We start from the raw sequence: 21,588 nt of genomic DNA on the forward strand, positions 1-21,588 counted from the left end.
TGTCACTTCCGGCTTTCACATGCATGTCACTACCGGCTTTCACATGCATGTCACTTCCGGCTTTCACATGCATGTCACTACCGGCTTTCACATGCGCGTCACTTCCGGCTTTCGCATGCATGTCACTTCTGGCTTTCACATGCTCGTCACTTCCAGCTTTCACATGCATGTCACTTCTGGCTTTCACATGCACGTCACTTCGGCTTTCACATGCATGTCACCTCTGGCTTTCACATGCGCGTCACTTCCGGCTTTCACATGCATGTCACTACCGGCTTTCACATGCATGTCACTACCGGCTTTCACATGCATGTCAGGCTGTTGAAGATACTATGATCACTACAACTAGTATTGATTATTTACCGGGTTGTTTTGTGATTAATTAACTAAGTGTTCTACATGTATTGGAGTCCTGTATGACCCTGTAGGATAAGCACTAGACTGCTAACCACAAGGTCGGCAGTTCAAATCCACCAACCACTTCTTAGAAACCATATGCAAGGTCACTATGAGTAAGAACTGATTCAGAAGCTCCAATATTAATTAATTGGATGCTCACAACTTAATGAGATGGTACACTGGTGCCCATTTTACAGAAGGTTAAACTGAGGCTGAGAGAGTCTACGGCTTGCCCGGTTCCTGCAGCAGGCATGCAGTGGGGTCCAGGAGGGAACTTGGAAGTCAGATTCTGTTGCCCAGGTCCACAGCTCCACTGTGCAGCCCCTCACCCTTCACCCTGCGCTCGCCTTTTGCAGTGAAGAGTCTGAAAATCACTGAATTCATACGAGGGGACAGAAAAGGCCAGGGGGCAGCTCCATCCCGCTCGCCCACTGTCCAGCCCATGTCCCACAGCCAAGTGTCCCCAGCTCTTCCTTTCTAAGACTTACCTGGAGGTGCCAGAGACTCCAAACAGAAAGAAGGAATGTCCTTTCAAGTGTTCAATCCTCAGAGGGCCAAGTCTGCCTGAGCAGGCATCTTACGTTACCTACAGGACAGCAACTTCTCCTCCAAGCCAAGTCTCTTACCACCCCACCCCACCCGAGCCCCGGCCCGCTTACTCCTGCTCTGATACAACAGGGCAGAACGCAGGCCCACAGCCACCAGGACACCCACTAGCGCAAAGGGTGAGCTGCAGGGCTTTAAAACCCACCACAAGGGCGGCGGTTTGAGTTCACCAGCCGCTCCGTAGGAGACAGATGAGGTTTGCCCCTCTCACAAACATTCACAGCTTCAAAAGCCTTATACAGGGTCACTATGAGTTGGAACTGATTCAGCGGCACCTAAAAACAACAGTTTATGCCCAGAGAGTCTTTGACATCGCGGCTTTTGGTGGGTGGCCACGTTACACTGTACAACGTGTACAGACAGGCATCTAACCAAAGCAAAGGCAACCTGGTGATACGGTGCTTCAAGTGCTAGACTGGTAACAGCAAGGTTGGAGGTTCAATCCCACCAGCCGCTCCACTAGAAAAAGACGCAGCATAAAGATTTCTAGCCTCAGAAACACCATGGGGGCAGTTCTCTGTCCTACAGGGCCTCTACAGAATCAACGCGCTGGAAACAGAAAACCAAAACAGATACACCAGACTTCTGTTTTATTTCCCACACTGAAGCCTTAACAGACAACCCCATAACCAAAACACAGCATATACCTAAATCTCCCCTGGAGGGGCTGTTTGTGGCTTTTGATAGAAACTCCCAATCAGCCCTCTCTAGACATGTTTGGGATTTTCTCCCAGCAAGTCTCTTGAGAATAAATGATACCACTTTTAATAAACCGCTACAGTTGACAAGGGAGTCCTGGTGTGGCACTGTGGATTAACGGGCTGGACTGCAAAGTCGATTTGAAGCGCCAGGTGGGCAGTTCAAGCTCACCAGTTCCTCCTTGGAGACACTACACCGGGTCGTTATGGGTCGGAATCCACTCAACAACACTAACAGCTGACAAGACACCTCTAGGGGCAAACACCGCCTACAGATGATCTGTACCAAACACACTTCACCGATATCACCACTAGGTGGCAGTCTTGGATAAGATTCGAGAGTCCTCAACTTGAGGCCGAGCAAGTTAGGATTGGATTCAGTTCCTATTGGGAGCAAGTCTGAGATGCTTATAAATCAAAGGTTTTACAGGAGAGAGGCTAAAACATTATCACCCGAAAATTAAGTAAAGTTCAATGGGGCACGGTACTACAGCCAGGGGAGTCTTGAAAACGCACAAAGAAGGTTGTAGTCCTTTGTGATGAAGTTCTCCCAGGGGCAGGTACCCGTAGCTCCAGCAGTGGTCCCTGAGGCCTCTCTAGGCCTCAAAGCACCACCCCTGAAAACCTGCTGCAACCTGCCAGGCCCCAGGTTCTTCTCCACACCTTGAAGCCAGCGTTCTTATCTTACTATGATTGTAATTTTACACAAAAGGGGACTGGCTATCACTGGGCTCAAGACCCCCCCAGGCTCTCCCAGTAGTGTACTTGGAGGCCAGCATTGGGCTGGTACAGAGTTCACCTGTCTCAGGTGTTTTGGAGTGAATCACAGCTCCTCCTCTCTGAGTGCTACTGTGTGCCAATAAAACACAAGCTGAGGTGTCCAGTCTTAGCTGCAGTGGACAGAAGTGAAAGCTGTCTAAAAGGGAAAATGATGACTAGAAGTACATCACAGGCTTGAGGCTCCAAGGACCAAGTTTTAATACAGAATCACTGAATGGTTTCAGCAATCTGCACTCATTAGATTAGCCAAAAGGTAGAAACAAACCAAGTGCCCATCAACAGACAACAGACACACACAATGTGGTTTATAGATACCAGTTCCTGTCCAGTGGGTTCCAACTCATGGAGACTTCACGTGTGTCCGAGTGGAACTGGGCTCCACAGAGTCTGCAAACGGCCAGGATTGTCTTCCAAGGCACCTCTGGGAGAACTGGAACCTCCAACCTGTTCTCAGCAGCCAAGTGTATTAACGTTTTGTACCACCGAGGGACTCCTGTATAGTCAGTCATACAATGGAATGTTATTTGGCCATCAAGAGAAAGAAAATGCTATACTTAAAAATACTGTAAGTAAAAGCCAGATACAATAAGACACATTATTATCTATAGATCCCACTTCTGTGAAACATCTAGAATAGGCACACAAGTAGAGGCCAAAGTGCATTAGTGGTTATCAGGGGCTGGAGGGAGAGACATGGGGAGCTATAAATGTGATAGAGGTCAACTGTCCAGAAGCTGGGAGCACCATGTCATACTAAATGGAACCGAAGTCAACTTAAAAATAAAAACCAGGGTTCTGGCCACTTCCTAGGAAGATGAGCTACAGAAACCTCGATAACCCTCAGTTTACTTATCTACAGAAGGGCTACAGTGATGGTGGTGCCTGGCTTGCAAGTAAGAAGTTGCACACGAGGCCTTAGCCCAAGCTGGTACCTAATAAGTACACAGTAAATTCGCTCAGCGTCCCTATTGAGTGCCATTCCCTGAAAAGATGGGAAGTAGAGCGCAAAGCTTTTTTATCCCCCTTAACACCAGTTTAGGGGTTCCGGTAAGGTGCTATAGGATAAGCACTGAACTGCAAACCACAAGGGTGGCAGTCAAATCCATCAACTATTCCCTAGAAACCCTATTCAGGGTTGCTCTGAGTTGGAACCACAACACTTAACAACCAACTTAGGGGTTCTGGTGTGGCACTGTAGGATAAGCACTGTACTTCTAATCACAAGGTCAGTGGTTCAAACCCACCAGCTGCTCCTTAGAAACCCTATGCAGGGTCACTATGATTCACAACTTGCCAACAACCCACTAGATTATGTTGTCCTGTTGACACTTTTGGATAAGCAGTGGGCTGCTAAATAAAAGATAGGCTCCTCAGGAGAGAGATGAAGCTGTCTGCTTCCATAAAGATTTACAGCTTCGGAACCCTGTATAGGGTTTGGTATGTTAGCATCTACCCCACGGGCAGTGGGTTTGGTTCTAATCCACCAGTTTAGACAAGATTTGCCATGACCATTGGTGTGACCTCTCCCTTCTTCTACTTGGGCTGCGTGGGTCTGGTTTCTGAGGGTCCGGAGGAAAGATGGGGTTCTAGGGACAGCTGACCCAGGCTTTCTTCATCGGGTTCTTCCTCAGGATTAAAGACGGGCAACACACCTCGTGATACAGGAGGTCCCCTGGCACACAGACCAGCAAACACACCATGCGGCAGGGACCAGCAGCTGCTTTAACGGAGACCACCCCAACCTGGGTTCCCCCTTACTCTGTGTCCAGGTCCGGGTGGGGGTAGCCACTCCACTGTGATTCTGACAAGGGGTCCCCCCAGCCCCTGTGGGTTCTCCAAGTCTCTGGCTCAAGCCCCCGTCCTACAGGCTTCCGACTCCAAGACTAAACTAGGGCCCCCCCAGGCTTCCCATGCCTCCGTTCAGTGCAGCCCCCAGCCCCTCTCCCAAACCCCACGTACCAGGCGCGCTCCCAAAGCGCGGACAGAGGGTAGCTGCCCGAGGAGTAGCTGACCACCCTGCCAGGCCCTCCTGAGCCGGATGGCCCGGTTGCGGGACACAGCCGCTGAGAGAAACTAGGGTGCGGACGCGGGCCGGGAACCACGAGGTGCCTGACCCAGTAGAGCACACGCATTTGCGAACCCCGGCGGGTCCTTGAAGGGGCGGAGCCTCGGAGGGCGGGACTTGGCTGTGGTAGGCTACCGGACCTGTGGTTGGCGAAGCCACGATCTTGTGGGCGTGGCCTACAGCGGTAGCCTATAAGGGCGGCTGCGTGAAGGCTGACGCAGGCACATTGCTCCGCGCCGGCCGCGGCTTTAGGTTCTCCGGCAGCATGGCGAGCGCGGGCCCGAAGCGTCGTGCGTCTGCGGCGCGGGCTGCCGTCGAAGAGGAGGCCGAGCGACAGGCGCGGGAGCGGATGCTGGCGGCGCGGAACGAAGGCGAGACGGAGGCCGAGGGTGTAACCCTCCAGCGCTCCATCACACTGCTCAACGGTGTGGCCATCATCGTGGGCACCATCATCGGCTCGGGAATCTTCGTCACGCCCACAGGCGTGCTCAAGGAGGCCGGCTCACCCGGGCTGTCCCTGGTGGTGTGGGCCGCGTGCGGTGTGTTTTCCATTGTGGGCGCGCTCTGCTACGCGGAGCTGGGCACCACCATCACCAAGTCGGGGGGCGACTACGCCTATATGCTGGAAGTCTACGGCTCGCTGCCCGCCTTCCTCAAGCTCTGGATCGAGCTGCTCATAATCCGACCCTCCTCGCAGTACATCGTGGCGCTTGTCTTCGCCACCTACCTGCTCAAGCCGCTCTTCCCCACCTGCTCGGTGCCGGACAACGCGGCCAAGCTGGTGGCCTGCCTCTGCGTGCGTAAGTACCAAACCCGGGCCCTGGAACTGCCTCCTGCGTCCCCCCGACTAGCCTCGTACCTCTGGGCTGGTCCCGCAGCCCTAGGCTGGGCCCCCTGATCCCATCGGGACAGGGCTGCGTGCGCCGCTGAGTAATCTTCTCTAAGTGTTGCAAGGCACCCACGTGGAGTGTCTGAGCCCAAGCCTTTCCTCTTAAGGTTCAGAGAGCTGACTGACTTTTGAGACAGAAATTGCTGTAATTCTTCTATTTAAAAAAATTTCATTCATTACTCAACCTATCAGGCTGATTCCAAACAAAACAGTAGTGATGTTTTATGCGTGTTGTCTACTAGGTAAGCAGCAGTTGTTAGTCCCCCGGAAGCAGAAACGGATGTATGTCACTTGGATGATGAAATTTGTGTGTATGTTGAGCGAGGAGGACAGTCAATGTGGGAGGCTTGAATTGTGATGATAAAGGAAATCCTGGGACATAGCGCCAATAAATACGTTGTTGGGCTCACAATGGGGCTTCAAAAAGCTTATGGAAAAAATTCATTATCTTTTCATTGCCTCTTTCCACGAACTTTTTGAGACCCCCTGGTATTGTCATAAGAACCTGAGCCCATTCTAGTAAGTGCCGGTCCTGCATCTGATGTGTTCCTGGACACGGCACCGAGAATTGCAGCTTTGCTTAAAGTTTTACTCCTGGGATTTCAGGAGATGATCTTTTGTACCAAACGCCATGTAAATTTTTTTTTTTATCTTTTGGCTCTTGGCATTTCCAGGCTGACCTTGTGGGTGGTGGTCTTAGGAGGTCTGAAAGGCTTGGAGTGCCCCATGTTCCAAGTTTATGTTGGTACCCCGAGCACAAGCATCAATTTATTACTGGCTGCATGCCAAGAGCTACGATCCAAATCTCTAGAGACCATATAAATTCATGGTCGTTGAGTTAAATATATGATTTGGAGTCAGTAGCGTGAAATGGATGCAGTGGGGACTGATTGGCCATACCTGCAGGTGCTGGAACACTGGGTGGAGTCCAGCTGTTGGAATCTTGTCTCTATCACACTGTGTTGGGGGGTGGGGGACATTTCAAAACAGTCAGGTGACCTCCATCCATCCCCACAGAACACCTGTGCATCCCCTCATCCCTAGCCCTGGAGTTGGATGTGCTCCTGAAACTCAGCAGAATGACCTTATCAAGGTGGAGGGACCCATTGCTGGTCTCTGGAGGCAGGTCCACTTCAGAACTCTTTGTTTAGCCCTAGTCTTCCAACGACAGGAGTTGGGCAAGCCTGCTGCTCTCAGTGGGCACTTGGTGGGTTTATTTGGACTGAGTAAAGAGAGGGAAACCCATTCAAGAGATTCCTTGCTTGGTTTGGTTTGGTTTTGCCACCATGAGAAGTTTGATGGTCCAGCTTCATCTTGGCTGGCTGTTTCACAGTTCCACGCAGAGTCAGACAGCACCCATAAAGGCTGCACGAGCTGACCCTGGGACGTCTTTCCACCGGTGGTGCTGTGGGAAAGGCTACTTCGAATTTCCTTTTTCTCATTAAAAATCACACTATCATGTCATTTAGGAAGTCAAAGCATACGGCAGGATGGTGAATACAGCACACACCACCTTGACCTCCTGCCCTGCAATTACTGGGGCCAACAGCTAAGTGGGTCCTTCCGTAGCTTTCCCCTGCTACACCACGTACACGTTGCTTATTTTGTAAAATATAAACTGAGTCTTCATCTACACGTTGCCCTCCAGCCTGCCCTGTATTCCCCAAGCCTGGAGTGATTTTTAGATGTTTATGCAGTAGTGTATGGAGTTGTACCGTGTCCTGAAGAACCTCCAAGTAGCTGTCCCCTGGGAACCCCCAAGGAAGATTTGTGCGAGCAGGGCTCCACACCCCCTTGTACATCCATCTTCACGCAAACGGCAGGAATGGAGTCTCTAGTCCTTTTCATGGCCTGGTACCCAGGGTGCACCGCTGCAACAAGAGGGTGTGTGCGGGTTCTCGTTTGGTGCCTAGAGCCTTCCAGAGCATCTTATCTCACGGTCCATCACTGGCATTCCTTTGGTGATAAAAGTGATAACATGGTATTTAATTAGAATGGACTTTCAAACAGTCCTGTTAGGTCTAAGTAGATGGAACCTTCAGTATGGTCCCATGCCCTGCCCAGTTCTGCTGTCCACTGTCTCCAGCCATGAGGGTTCAAGTCTCTGTACTGTTAATTAGCAGGTCTTTCAGTAGGAATGAGGTGACACCCTTCCAGGCTCGGTCAGCCATGTTTAGTTCCTGTGTGCATGTTATATATATGATGAATACAAGTGCGCACATGTATGTTGTTGGGTGCTGCTAACTTAGTTCCGACTCATGGCAACCCCATGCAAAACCCCACTTGGTCCTGCACCATCCTCAGCGGTTAGTTTGAGCTCATTGTTGCGGCCACTGTGCCAGTCCATCTCATTGGGGTCTTCCTCTTGCTCACTGACCCTCGATTTTACCAAGCATGACGGCCTTCTCCAGGCACTGGTCCCTCCTGAGAACATGTCCAAAGGACTGAGACAGAGTCTAACCATCTTTGATTGTAAGGAGCATTTTCGCGGTGCTCCTCCCAAGACAAATACATTTGTTCTTCTGACTGTCCACAGTACTTTCAGTGTCGTTAGCCAACACCACACTTCAGATGCATCTTCCTATTCACTGTCCAACTTTCACATGCATATTGTTGTTGTTGTGAAGTGTCGTCAAGTCGATTCCGACCCATAGCGACCCTGTATAGGGTTTACGAGGAGTAGCTGATGAGCTTGAACTGCGGACCTTGCAGTTCAAACGGCTTTGCGGCTTTGCAGTCTGGCGCATTAACCCAGGGCGCCACACCAGGACTCGTCACGTGCATATGTGGCAGTTGAAATACCACAGTTTGCATCAGCCTCACCTTCGACTTCTAAGTGGCATCTTTGCTCTTGAACACAAGGTCTGCTAAAGCACATTTGTCCAATGCAATAGTTGCTTGATTTCTACACTGCTGCTTCCACGGACATTGATCGTGGATCCAAGTAAAATGAAATCCTTGACCACGTCAATCTTTTCTCCATTTATCGTGATGTTGTTTATTGGGAGGATATTTGTTTTCGTTACCAAAAGTGTTTCAAGTCTTCTGCTTTCTGCCAGCAAAGCATTGTCATCTGCTCATTGCAGTTGTTAATGAACCTTCCTCCCGTCCCGATGGCATAGCCTTCATATTGTCCAGGTTTTCGGATTCTTTGTTTACCGTACAGATGAATAAGTGTGGGGAAAGGCTATAAATAACCCTGACGTACACATTTCGTGATCTTTAAACTATTCAGTAACCAGCTCTTCATCTGTGTACAGGTTCTGCCTGGGCACAATGACCTGTCCTGGAATTCCCATTGTTGGCAACGCTGCCCGTTTGTTTGATGTACGGAGTCAAATGCGTTTGACTATACAGTCAACAAGGCACAAGCAATCACTGTCCTGGTACCCTCTGCCTTCAGCCAAAGTCTATCTGACGTCAACAGTGATGTCCCTCGTTGTCTATGTTACTGTTGGTTTAAATGCTATGAAGTCAGTTGACTCATACCGATCCTATGTAGGCTTTAAACCTTTTGTGGGAGCAGAAAGCCTTATCTTTCTCTCAAAGAGCAGCTGGTGGGTTCGAACCACTGACCTTGTGGTTCATAGTCCAGTGCTTATCCTACAGAGCCACCAAACCCCCCTCATTCATGTATACTCTTATGTAAATATATGTACCTGCATTTTTGGGGTTTTTTTTTTCTTTTTCATTTAATTGTGATGAAAATTTACTCTCCAGAGCATTGCACCCACCCGTCAGTTTCTGCAGGTTCAACTCGACCCTGGGGACGTTCATCACATATCACCATTCTCATCGTCGGCACCCACGCCGTCTGACTTAGATGCTCGTCCATACACATTCAGCATTACGTGAACAGTTAGATCACTCAGTAACCAAACTTGTCACCACTTAGTCGACTCCGACGCACGGTGACCCCATAGGTCAGAGTGGATCTGCCCCACAGGGTGTCCAAGGCTGTCCTGTGCGGATGTCATCGGTCCCATCTTCCTCCTTTCACCTAACATCCTAAGGCTTAGCCCCACCTTGGATCTCCTGGGGAATTCTGTGAGAGGGCCAAGCCCGTGGCTGAACAGTGCCCTCATTTACAGTTGATTCTCCAGAGGAGGTTTTCTTAGAGAAGTGGGGGGTGGGAGTTTAGTAACAAACACACTGAGAGCCTCACACTGAGCTAGACAAAGGGGGTCCCCACTCTCCACACTCCAGAGCTGGCTGGAGAGAGAAGGACAGGTTTGTCAGCAGCTAGTGAAACAATGGGTGCAGCAGCGGGCTCACCCCAACAGTGATTGTGAGGCCGATGTGGGACCGGGGGTGGCTCAGGGAAGATGAGGTGTGTGGACTGAGGCTGGTGTAGGACCGGGGGTGGCTCAGGGAAGATGAGGTGTGTGGACTGAGGCCGGTGTAGGACCGGGGGTGGCTCAGGGAAGACGAGGACGAGGAGGCGTGTGGACTTCCATTAGTCAGAACTGACTCAACAGCACCTCATGATAACAACATGACTTCCGGGCCACTAGGCCCGTCCTACAGGGTCACTGATTCATGGGTCGGGGACACTCCTGCCACAACATCTGAGCAAACGGGAAGACATTGGGTCTCACCTTCCAGGCCCAGGAGCCCCCTGCACCCTCACACAGTGAAGGACCCAGGGAGTTGTGGGCATGTTTCACTTGTTGTTGGGGTCCCTGGGTGGCTGATACAAAGACAGGAGGTTTGAACTTCCCCAGAGGTGCCTGGGAAGAGAACACGGCAGCCTAATCCTGAAGGGTCCAAACCTTGAAAACCTTCTCCTCGCGCGGGGGCAGCTGGGGACTGGTCAGCACTGGGTTGTTTGGGTTTTTTATAAGCTCGTACACAGAGCAGGCTTCTTGAATTTTCCATGGAGAAGAGAAGGGCGGCACACCTCTCAGGTATGTCGGCTCCGAGGCACGCAGTCAGATGGAGGACAGATGCCCAGCTCGAGGCCAAGGAAGGAGTGCCTCAGATGTAGCAGGCCACTAGACCAAAGGTGGGGAGCAGGTCTGCCCCATTTCTGGAGCTCATGGCCCCCAGCAGACTGAGGAGCTGTGGTGGCACAGAGGGTCACAGGGTGAGCTGCTGACGGCAAGGTCAGCGGTTCAAACCCACCAGGGGCTGTCTGCGCCCATAGAGGTTGACAGTCTTGGAATCCCTGTCCAGGTCATTGTGAAGTGTCCCCTGATGCAGATGGGTGAGGACAGAGAAGGGGAGAGGCTCTGGGTGCCCATGTAGACCACTTATCTCTTCTCACCCTCATGAGTCAGCAGGAGTGGGAGGGCCTATACCCGGCTCCCCATTTTATCTGGAAGGTCACTCCTGGGGTGCCCAGTGCTGGCCCAATTGGGCAGCCACAGTCACTCGGATCAATGGCCCAGCTCACTGGTACCAGTCATGGGATGAACCCCCGTCTGTGGCCTGCAGGGGACAGAGCAGAGTCTGGGTAGCTCTGAGGATGTCTTGAAAATCAAGCACAGAGCCCCCCTCACTCCCTCGGAGGACCCGGAAAGATGGGCATCCCATAGGTGGACTGGTTGGTTTTGGGTAGATTAATGCCCTAGCATTTGGGGTCCCCCCTACTTGACTCCTGAGTGGGTCCTCTCCCTCTGTCCTCAGTATTGAGAGAGATGAGGACAGAGTAGCGGAGAGCTCTGGGAATGGGGCCTGGTGAGGGATGTGGACACTGGGTCCAGCCGCAAGCCAGGTCAGTCATCTGAAGCCCCCCTCAAGGCTCACACAGAGAGTGAGGGTCTTCATGGACAGGGGAGCAGAGGAGACTGGAGACCTAGCTCCCGAGAGGAGTGAGACAGAAGCAGGGCTGTCTGCCATCCCTCCCCCTGCAGCCCCTCCCAGGGAGGGGTCGTTATCACCCTGGCCCCAGCTACTGCTGGGGATGAAGCCGCCTTGTCTATCAGGGTGATGCTTCCCAGCTGTGGCCTGGCTGCCCCCCAATTCACCTGCCCCTGTTCCTCCACTGCCCCTCCGTGTCTTTGCTGCAGAGGGTCCAGGGGTCAGCAATGCTGCCATAGCAGGCAGCAGCCTCGAGTCCACTACCCCAGGGAGACCTGTCCCCCTGCTGGGCTGTCTGCTGACTCTGTGGAAATGTAGGCACCATAGCCGTGTGGGACTGACAGTCCCCCAGCCTCCAACCACAGGAACACTGCTGACCCCCGACTCTGGGTGGGTGGTAACTTCCGACCAAAAAGAAGCCCTACGAAGAACAATATGGCTTTGTTTGCTTCTCAGTCAAAGTCAACGAACATCCTGTTTTTATCTTTTTACAGAAGAAGTACAAAGTTACCGAGTCCCTGTGTTTCCACCCAGCACGGTCCCCCCAGGGGCGTGTGGGGATGCTGCTGTCTGCTCAGGATCTATGCGGGTAGATCCCAGTGGACTGTGTGCCCTCCACGCCCAGTGGAGGGGTGCTGAGGGGCCAGTCTTTTGGGGATGACTGTGACTGCCCGCATAGCCTCTGAGCAGGTCCCGTCCCTTCTCGAGCCGTGGTGTCTTTGCTGGGAAGTGGGAGGAGCTCCTGGGAGACCACAAGCAGATGGCTGGGGTCCTGGGGTCCCCTGCTGCCAGCGTGCAGTGGGATGTAGCCCACCTTCTTGCCGAGTCTGGGACACCAAATGCACCGCAGGGACATCTGCGTGAGGACACACAAGGAGGCATCCCAGAAAGCCACTCGGCTGGCCCCTCCTTGCTGTGTCTGGGGGTCCTCATGAGGCCACAGTAGCCTGGAATCTGGCTCATTCTCCCGTCAACCACCCCAACCTCCTCCGGTGCCAGGGGCTCAGGCACCAGCTTGGGGCACGGCCTGAGTGGCATGGGGCAAACTCGTCAGATCACCTGACTAGGGCTGACAGCCACCTCTCTGTTGCCTACGTTTAAATGTGGGATAGGTATTGAGCTGCAAGGTCAGTGGGTCAAACCCACCAGCCGCTGCCTGGGAGAAAGATGAGGCCGTCTACTCCCATAAAGATTTGTTGCTGTTGTTAAGTTGTTAACATCAAGTTGGTTCCAACTCATAGTGACCCCTTATGGGATTTCCTGGGCTTTTAAATCTTTGTAGGAGCAGAAAACCTCTTCTTTGTCCTGCGGAGCAGCTACAGGCTCAGAAGGGCCACTCTGACTTGGAACTGGGTCTGGGGTTGGGGTTGATGTGATGATGAGTGTCAGACGCCCCGCCAGTGGGGCCTGCTTGTGTTGAGACCCTGGGTCCATCCCAACTCCCCGCTGCTCCGAGGAGGTTACTTCGGAGCTGCAAACAATGCCGGGAGATGCAGGGTTGCAGGAGGGTGGGGCTGGTGGGCTTGGCCAGGGTCTCAGGATGGGCTTCTGCCCCTAGAAGTGGGTAGCCTCTGCCAGGCTACGCTGTCTGCAGGTGCCCCCTAGGGCTTCCCAGTCCCCTCCTCAGTTGTTCATGTTGCATGTTTGCGTTCTCTGCCATCCTCGCCTGTCCTGGGGCAGACCGGCCACCCCATATCCTCTGATAGAGTCCTGGCCTGCATGGAGGTGCTCTCCAGGCTGTTGGGCGGCTTCTGTGTCTGAAGAGGACGTTGAACCTTGTTTCTCTGTTGTGGGCTTTACTGCCTTCAGGTCTCTCAGCGTCATCATCGTGACCATAGGGGGACCTCAGATTGTAGCTCTTTGGAACATCAAGAACATGTGGCGTTTGGGCTCTCTGACCTTGGGCCCGGAGAATTAGCTACAGCAAATCAGAACCCTAGAGGGGTTGGTAGGCCCCAGCTGGAACAGCAGGTGAGGGTGGTCAGTAGCCCACGGTTACTCACACGGCCCTCCTTTCTGTCCCCAGTACTGCTGACAGCCGTAAACTGCTACAGCGTGAAGGCCGCCACCCGGGTCCAGGACGCCTTCGCTGCCGCAAAACTCCTAGCACTAACCCTGATCATCGTGCTGGGCTTCGTGCAGATCGGGCGGGGTAAGTACAGCCTTTGTCCCTGCCTGAGTCCAGGCAGCCTGCTGGCCTTTCCTCCCTCCTCAGTGTGACCCCTCATCCCTGCAAAGACCCTGATGTCACCCCTGACCTGTGTCGCCATCGTAAACGGGCTGTGGGGTCCTCCATGACCCTGACATCACCCACAACATGTTTCCCCACCATTAAATGGACTGCTGGCCCCTCTGGTGACCCCACTCCCAGTCCTGCTACAGCAGCTGGCCACGGTGTCACAGGACACACTAAGCTATCTCCTGTAATGAGCTACAAACGGAGGACTCACCCAACAAAGACACTCTCTCCTGTGTGTGAGGACGGAGGGTCCCGTGTGTGACAGGGCAGGTACGGGGTCCTGTATGTGAGGAAGGAGGCATGGGATCCTGACCATAGACTGTGGACGTGGTCTCCACACACAGGGCCAGGAACTGGGTGTCCCGGGCCCACACCGGGGTGCACCTGCTTTCAGGAACCCAGACTGAAGAGCTAAACACCATCTGCACCTCAGATGGGGTCCGGGTTGGTGAGGTACATGGACTCTGTCCATGCCGTCCTCTTCTCCCAGTGAAGCGTTGGGTAGGCAGGGGCCGTCGGCTAGATTGGCAAGCAGAAGTCCAGCCCACACCCCACACCACACGTGTCCTTGGAGCCAAAGTGGCTCAGGAGTCTCAGCTCTGCTTGCTCCACCCACACTGGTTGCTTGGGCACGGATTGACATGGAAGATCTTGGGGAGCTACCCTCAGCATGGAGGGCGTGTGTTCAGTCCCTTAGGGCTGGGTGAGCCTGGGGCAGTGGGCACCACAGTTGTGGACAAGCTGAGTGGAGCAGTCATCCAGAGTGTGTGTGCAGTAGCTGATGGTGGCCCCTAGTGCCTATCAGCACCATCGTCATTGTCACGGAAAGCTGCCTTTCTGGCAGACGGCAGTACTGAACGAGCTCAGGGTCACCCCATGGCCTGAGGTGGACTGGGGGGTCTGTTCTGCTCACCAGCGGTTCTGCCCGTGTGGGCATCCAGCAATATGTCACTTGCCCTCACCCAGAGGTCCTCTGGTCCTTTGGGCAGAAGCAGCATTCCTCCCAGGCCGAGGTGATCCCTTTGGGACTGTCATGTGAGCATAGACTTGTGTGTAAAGGTATTTACTTGGCTGGTTCCATGAGATAAAAGGCAGACGTGGCATTCAGAAGGGGCCCTATTTCTGTAAAAACAAATTTTGGTAGACATAGCAAGGAGCTTTTGTTCCCCTCGAATACAGAATGTGTTTACAGTCATTCTGCGCGTGGTAGGAAACATCCGCCCGCCGACCTCCCCCTTGCCCGGACTCCGGGCACAGAGCCTAATGCCGAATCCCTGGCCCTTTTGCCCTCAGAGATGCTTGTTCCCTGGGCACGCAGGCCTGAAATATGTGTGGGCCACATTCTCTACTACAGTTGTCTCAGTCGGCTCCCCTTCAGGCAGCCTACGCCTCTCCTTTCTGAGCTTTGGAAGTACCAGGCTGTACCCATCTGGGTTCAGCAAGGCTGCTCTGTGCCTGCAAACCTTCAGCCTTGGTGGGCCCCGCACCTGCGCCTTGTGGACCGAGTGGCTCACCCACAGTGTACCGAGCTGGTGAGCGTAGGACACAGTGAGGGGCAGAGCTGTCCCCAGGGCTGGTGTTGGATGGAGGGGCCAGCCGTGCACAGGCCCTGGGTGTGTGAGGGTCTGCCTGTGCGGTTGGCAGTGAGGAGCGAGGGCAGGCAAGTAGGCCCTGCCGAGTGTGGACTCAATCCTGGACTCTCGGGATTGAGTCAGCCGGGCCTTCCTCTCAAGTGTGGGTGGGGACTAGTGGGGGCTTGACAAGACTGGGAAATGGAGGTAGAGCTGCTGCTCGGAGGGTCCCGGCTCTCCTTCCCCAGCCTTGTCCCCTTGGCTCCAGTGACCCAAGGTCGAGAAGACTGTGTACCTGGCAGCTATGCCAGCTTCCTCCCGAGGCAGGACACAAGGAGCATTGTGTTCATCTTTCCTCGAGCACTGACAGAGCGCGGGGTTTCCCTCCTACACATTGTCATGGGGCCATCTGCGTGGATAGCAGCTCTGCTCTCACTCACCCAGCTCTCCACCGGGCGTGACCTCTGAGCTGCGGGCATGTGAGCACAGTGCCCCCCCGACCCTGTGAAGCTCACCCTCAGGAAGCCACGAGCCCTCCTCTCTGTGGCCCTATCTCCACCACACGCATTCACTCAGCTCGTGCAGAGGGGGCTCTCTGTGACCTTGGGGGACACAGGACAGACTAGCCAGAGTGCTGGCCCCTTGTGCCGCCCTCTGAGGAGGGACTGGAGCCTGGCCAGCCCTGCCAACCCCCCAGGGACCCTGAGTCCTCTGTGAGGAGGGACCTGTGCGCCGGGCACGTCCACCTCGCAGCAGAGCGTGTCCAGTGGCACCCACTTGTTTTCCTATTGGTCAGCTGCCTCCTCCCTCTGCCCTCCAAGGCACTGCTGGCCCCCTGCCTCCCACCGCCCCCATATGCAGCCTGCTGACCACCCTTTGACCGGGCACCAGGCTGCAGGACAGATCACATGGGGGTCAGGGGTGCCAGGGGCCCACCCTTCCTTGCTCAGGAGACACTAGACTGGCTAGACAGGAGGAAGGGCGGACAGGCTCCGCAGAACCCACATCTGAGCCCTGAGCAGACCATCAAAGGCTTGCTTGTGTCCTGGGCCTGCCTCCCTCCACCTCATCACAGCCCGTTCAGCACTCAGCAATCCACTCACCTTCCAAGTACAGGCCACAGTGTCCACCCTGTATAACCCCCTACTCATTTCCCACTGCGGGAGTGGACCCTGAGTCAACTGAATGGCTGTGGGCACATTACCTGCCCCCTCCCCAACCAGGAGCCAAACTGACATCAGTGGTCAAGCAGGATGCAGACCCAAGCCTGTCCACCTGGTCCCACCCTAGGCGGGGCCTGGGTCTGCACCTCAGACAGAACCAGACACGCCTTGTGTCTGCCCCCAGGTGACCAGACCCCTGCCTCCTTGTGTAGACAGGAAACTACCTTCAGACAGTGAGGGGACTGTCCCAGTGGTGGACATAGTTGGGGGGACAGCTCTGAGGTGGGGCCTGCTGACTGGCTTCTCCCAGGGCCCCTTGCTTGGTCACATTCCTCCCAGCTTAGAGTCAGAAGTATGCAGAGCACTGGGCCGGCCCACTCCTGGCCCCAGGACAAATCTGGGAAACGTTCGGGTCCAGTGGGCCAGCAGGTGCCTTTAATTTGTTGCAACCTTCAACCTGACATTTTTGTTACTGGATTTGGCTCCAGGAACATTCCAGAACTTGAGAAATGACCTCCATGTAGACCATGCTAACCCAGCATTCCATTCTGTTTGTTTCATCTCTGCTAGGTGATGTGTCAAATCTGGACCCTAAATTTTCCTTCAAAGGCACCAAGTTGGACGTCGGGAACATTGTGCTGGCGTTATACAGTGGCCTCTTTGCCTACGGAGGGTGGTAGGTTCCCACGTGTCTGAACCTTTGACCTTGGGACACATGAACCCTGAGTGTCCAGAAACCGCAGGTCACTCAGGCATCAATGGGCTGTTTAGGAGAACAGGTGGGGGCATCTCGCAGCTTCACTCTGAGCCTCAGGCTGCTCAAAAAAGAGCAAGTCGCAGCTGCTTCTCATCGTCATGACTTAACCGCTCAGAAAATGGCTTTGTCTCGAAAGCTGGGGCCAATGGTTCTAAACCTCTGCCTACTTCCCATCTCTCTGGCTCCCTGGCTACATTGCCCCTGCTACACACAGGCCTGACTGTACCAGCAAAAGACAGGTCCAGTGGTGGAACGGGGCATCTGAAAGCTCGCATAGTGGGCACGTCAGCTGGCCCATCCTGTGAACAGCCCCTGCCCAATCAGGTTCTCTCGCTTTTGTTCCATTGACCGCCCTTGGCCTCCAACCCTCACACGTGTGGAAACCAAAGCCCAGAATGTCAGTGCATGCCAGTGGCTGGCTATGAACCACACCCACAAAAGTGCATGTGGGTAACGGGGAGGCCAGGTGAGCTCCAGCTATGCATCAGCCTCAGAGGTGGCACTGGCTGCATTTGTGGGAGGACAGAAGCCCACCTGGCCGGCGTGAGGGACACAGTTTTCCCATGGGGTTCTGCTCTGCCACAGGGCCCTGCCTCTCCCCATGACTCACCAGGGGTAGTCTCCCCTGCCAGGGAGGCACTTGGGGGCTTCCTCCCACCAGACCCAGAGCAGCCAGGAGCTTCCCCACAGAATTCCAATCTTGTGTTCCAATCTTGTTTTCTTTATTGATGAAAAAATATCAAAACCCTATTCTTTACGTTACAGGAATTACTTGAATTTTGTCACAGAAGAGATGATAAACCCCTACAGGTACGCACATGACATTTCATGTTAGTGCGAGGAAAAAACCGTCTGCGAGGTCAGCTGAGACTCTCGCAAAGGCTGTGCTGAGCCGCCTTCTGAGGAGGGGGCTGCCTCTGAGCCTAGAGGGGCCACAGGGTGACTGTGACGGTGGGCTGTCATGAAAACAACTTGAGTCCCCTTGGAATGGGCAACGCATCTTCCAGGTGCCCACACGAGGCCCGGAAATGCCCAGCACACCTAGGAACCCTCGACCCTTCTCCTGGGCAGGGTGTCCTCTGAGGGGGGAGTAGAACACGGTGACCTGGTGGGTGGTAGTCCAGGCTGCAGACAGGGAGGCTTTCTCTGGCTGTAGAACCCTAATCTCAGGCTTCAAACAAGCGCTCACCTGAGCGCCAGAGGCTGACTGCCACTGGTTTGGGTGTCTTCCTCCTTGAGGAGCAGGTGACCTTTGCCTCAGTGTCCAGGTGAGAAGGCACTCAGGTCCACCCAGCTTAGGAGGGCAGGTCTGGGTGGCAGACATTGCTGGTCAATCTCAGAGCTCCAGCGTGATCTTGGCCTTGGATCCCACTCAAAACAAGCAAGGCAGCTGTTTCCAGCACAAAGTGCTGCCCACCTCCAGCTCACTCCACTCTGGTCAGGGCCTTGTGCCTGACACTCTGCCAGACCGTAACTTGGTCTGCTGTGGACCCTCTCCCGAATGGCTCCACACTCATGCGATGTGCTCCCTTCTTGTTAGGAAGAAGGGAGATGCAGTGTCTCCATCAAGGACCCCAGGGTTGTGCCGGGAGGCCAGCTGTACAGAAATGCCTGTGTCCTCCCTGCTGGGGGCTTCCTGAAGCATGCCCTGGGGGAGGGAGTAGAGGGGCTGTGCAGCGGTTCCCATGCTGAGGCCCGCCCCCCACCCACCCACCCACATCCACATCTCCTTCCAGGAACCTGCCCCTGGCCATCATCATCTCTCTGCCCATCGTTACTCTGGTGTATGTGCTGACCAACCTGGCCTACTTCACCACCCTGTCCACGGAGCAGATGCTGGCCTCCGAGGCCGTGGCCGTGGACTTTGGGAACTACCACCTGGGGGTCATGTCCTGGATCATCCCGGTGTTTGTGGGCCTGTCGTGTTTCGGATCCGTTAACGGGTCTCTCTTCACATCCTCAAGGTGAGCAACGCAGGCCTCCGACGATGAGGAAGGGGCAGGGGTGCCTTAGGAAAAGCAGGGAAGGACCTGCGGCTCGATCAGTCTGCTGCCCAGACTGATACCATTGCCACACCCCTGCAGACGCGGCCTGACAGAGAGAACCCTCCCGTCCTCTTGTCAGCCGAGTCTTGGCGATGGCATGCAGGGGCAGTGGCAGAGGCCTTTCTGATCGGCCAGCAGCTTCCCCAGGCCTCCCCCGACCTCTGTACCTGCGCTGTTACTGTAGTGCCCCTCCCAAGGCTGACCTCTGGTCCACTCTGCCCATATAGGCTCTTCTTCGTGGGGTCCAGGGAGGGCCACCTGCCCTCCATCCTCTCCATGATCCACCCGAGGCTCCTGACTCCCATGCCGTCACTGGTGTTTACGGTAAACCACGGCCCAGCCACCATCTCCATCCCCAGCCCCACCTCCCTCCTGTCCCTGGGGCTCACCTGCCCGCTGTGGGCTGGCCTCTCTCCTTTCAGTGCGCCATGACCCTCCTGTACGCGTTCTCCAACGACATCTTCTCCGTCATCAACTTCTTCAGCTTCTTCAACTGGCTCTGTGTGGCCCTGGCCATCATCGGGATGATGTGGCTTCGCTACAAGAAGCCTGAGCTAGAGCGACCCATCAAGGTGAGGGCAGGGCCACGTGCTGGCCAGGGATGGGGGACCCGTCAAGGTGAGGGCAGGGCCACGTGCAGGCCAGGGATGGGGGACCCATCAAGGTGAGGGCAGGGCCACGTGCTGGCCAGGGATGGGGGACCCGTCAAGATGAGGGCAGGGCCGCATGCAGGCCAGGGATGGAGCAGAGAACCATGCAGTGCTGGGTGAAAGGACTGGACCCAGAGGGCTGCTGGGGTAGCGGGTGTGGTCCACAATGCGTACTGAGGAGCCGTGTGAGCCGAGGCCCTGCCTGCCTGTTGTGTGCACTCCTTCAGGGAAGCAGCAGCGGGTGGAAGGCAGAGTGAGGGGTTGAACGGGCCTTTTGGGGACTGGCTGTGTCTGAGTGTGGTGGAAGGTCCTCCAACCGAGTCAGGAGCCAGTGTCCACGTGTCCTCATTAATCTATGCTGGGCACTTTGTCTCTCCAGAAAGAGGGCCCAGACAGAGCTGTGCTCCTGGAAGCTGGCCAAGCTAGGGCTCCCGACTTCCATGGGAGAACTAAGTGGGTGCAGCTGTAGGGCACATCTGCTCACTGACCCTGGTGTCCTGGGCTGTGGACAGGGCAGACCTAGCATCAACCTGTGTGAACGATCTATGGGAGACCCCGTGCCTGCTCCTCAGCCGTGCTGTCTGGTGGCGTCTCCCAGGCCGCTCAGCACTGCTTTCTCGGGGTGTCCCTGGTGGACAGTGGCAGCATTCCCAGCCTGTGATGTGGGCACTGACCACTGTCCCCAGTGTCTGCTGGCTGTTTGCCTTCTTGATCCACACTCGGCGTGTGATGGGGGTAACCAGACGTCAGGACCTACTGACAGAGCCACGAACAGGACAGGGCTCTGTTCACAGCAGGCCATGACATGACGTTCACTGAAACCTGAGTCAAGTCAGGTCTGGGAAGCCGGCTGGGTCCCCTGAGGACAGTGGTCTGTGGCCAGCTCTGAAAGACAGGGACGGCTGCTTGGCCTGGGGTATGAGGCCAGGAGAGGTGACCTGAGGGGGTGGTCCATGGAGCATTCTGGACCCACGGACACATGGGGGGCAGGAATGGACAGGTACCATCGACCTAGTGGATGGGCTGGGAACACTGGTAAGATCTGGGCTCATGGAACATGTCACTGTAACGGCAAACGCTTTGTGGTCTGCTCTGTGTGTGATCACAATGAAAGCCCCGCTGACTGCCCCGGCTGACCGGTGACCTCTGCGTTCCCAGGTGAACTTGGCCCTTCCTGTGTTCTTCACCCTGGCCTGCCTCTTCCTCATCGCCGTCTCCTTCTGGAAAACCCCCATAGAGTGCGGCATTGGCTTTGCCATCATCCTCAGCGGCCTGCCTGTCTACTTCATCGGGGTTTGGTGGAAAGACAAGCCTAAGTGGCTTCTCCAGGGCATCTGTGAGTGCCTGAGCCCTCCCCACACCCCGAACCCTGGTGGCACTGTGTGTCCCCTGAGCCAGAGCATCAGCCGGTTGTGGGGGCACCTTGCTTAGCCGTGAGATGTGGAGCCTGGATCGTCCTCCTAGAGGCTCACCAGGATTGTGTGTGGAAGCAGCCTTCTGTCCTGAGCACGACTCTGCCCTCTGACAGGAACTGACGTCTGCTAATAGGGCCCTGGATGCCTGTCTGAAGGGGTCGGGGGTGCAGACCCAACAAGGCTCCTCAGATAGGCTCACTCCAGGAGGCCTGAACTAACCTGCTTTTCTCTCCCAACAGTCTCCACCACCGTCCTTTGCCAGAAGCTCATGGAAGTGGTCCCCCAAGAGTCCTAGCGCCTGCACTGAGAGGACACACCAGGGTCATTGTCAGCTCCCGCCCCCTTGAACAGCAACTCAGTCCCCATCATTCCGCAAGTGCAGCCGAGCCAGCAGCTGGCCTTATGAAGAACTGGTACGATGTTGGCCCCCGACACCAACCAAAGCGTCAGGACATGGCCCCCCGAGCACGGGGACCCTCTTGTTGCACTGGATGTTGCTTCCCGTCCAC

General features: G+C 55.0%; 1 protein-coding gene across 1 annotated transcript; it reads left to right on the forward strand.

Moving 5' to 3' along the window:
- Positions 1-4,810: 4,810 nt before the first annotated feature.
- SLC7A5 (solute carrier family 7 (amino acid transporter light chain, L system), member 5) lies at positions 4,811-21,375 on the forward strand. The gene is made up of 9 exons (XM_006860114.1): positions 4,811-5,348; positions 13,266-13,391; positions 16,783-16,888; positions 17,735-17,779; positions 18,706-18,933; positions 19,242-19,338; positions 19,437-19,586; positions 20,823-21,000; positions 21,319-21,375. The coding sequence occupies exons 1-9, from the start codon at positions 4,814-4,816 to the stop codon at positions 21,372-21,374; spliced, it is 1,521 nt and encodes a 506-aa protein (XP_006860176.1). The 5' UTR covers positions 4,811-4,813; the 3' UTR covers position 21,375.
- The last annotated feature ends 213 nt before the right edge of the window (positions 21,376-21,588 follow it).

Source organism: Chrysochloris asiatica, unplaced genomic scaffold (genome assembly GCF_000296735.1).
Source record: "Chrysochloris asiatica unplaced genomic scaffold, ChrAsi1.0 scaffold00037, whole genome shotgun sequence".
NCBI classification, from domain to species: domain Eukaryota; kingdom Metazoa; phylum Chordata; class Mammalia; order Afrosoricida; family Chrysochloridae; genus Chrysochloris; species Chrysochloris asiatica.

Bases quoted from the DNA above. Each gene is read 5' to 3' on its own strand.
- SLC7A5 (XM_006860114.1), top strand. From the start codon at position 4,814: ATGGCGAGCGCGGGCCCGAAGCGTCGTGCGTCTGCGGCGCGGGCTGCC. The intron at 16,889-17,734 runs GTAGGTTCCCAC...TTTACGTTACAG, and splicing joins CTCTTTGCCTACGGAGGGTG to GAATTACTTGAATTTTGTCA. The intron at 18,934-19,241 runs GTGAGCAACGCA...CTGCCCATATAG, and splicing joins TCTCTCTTCACATCCTCAAG to GCTCTTCTTCGTGGGGTCCA.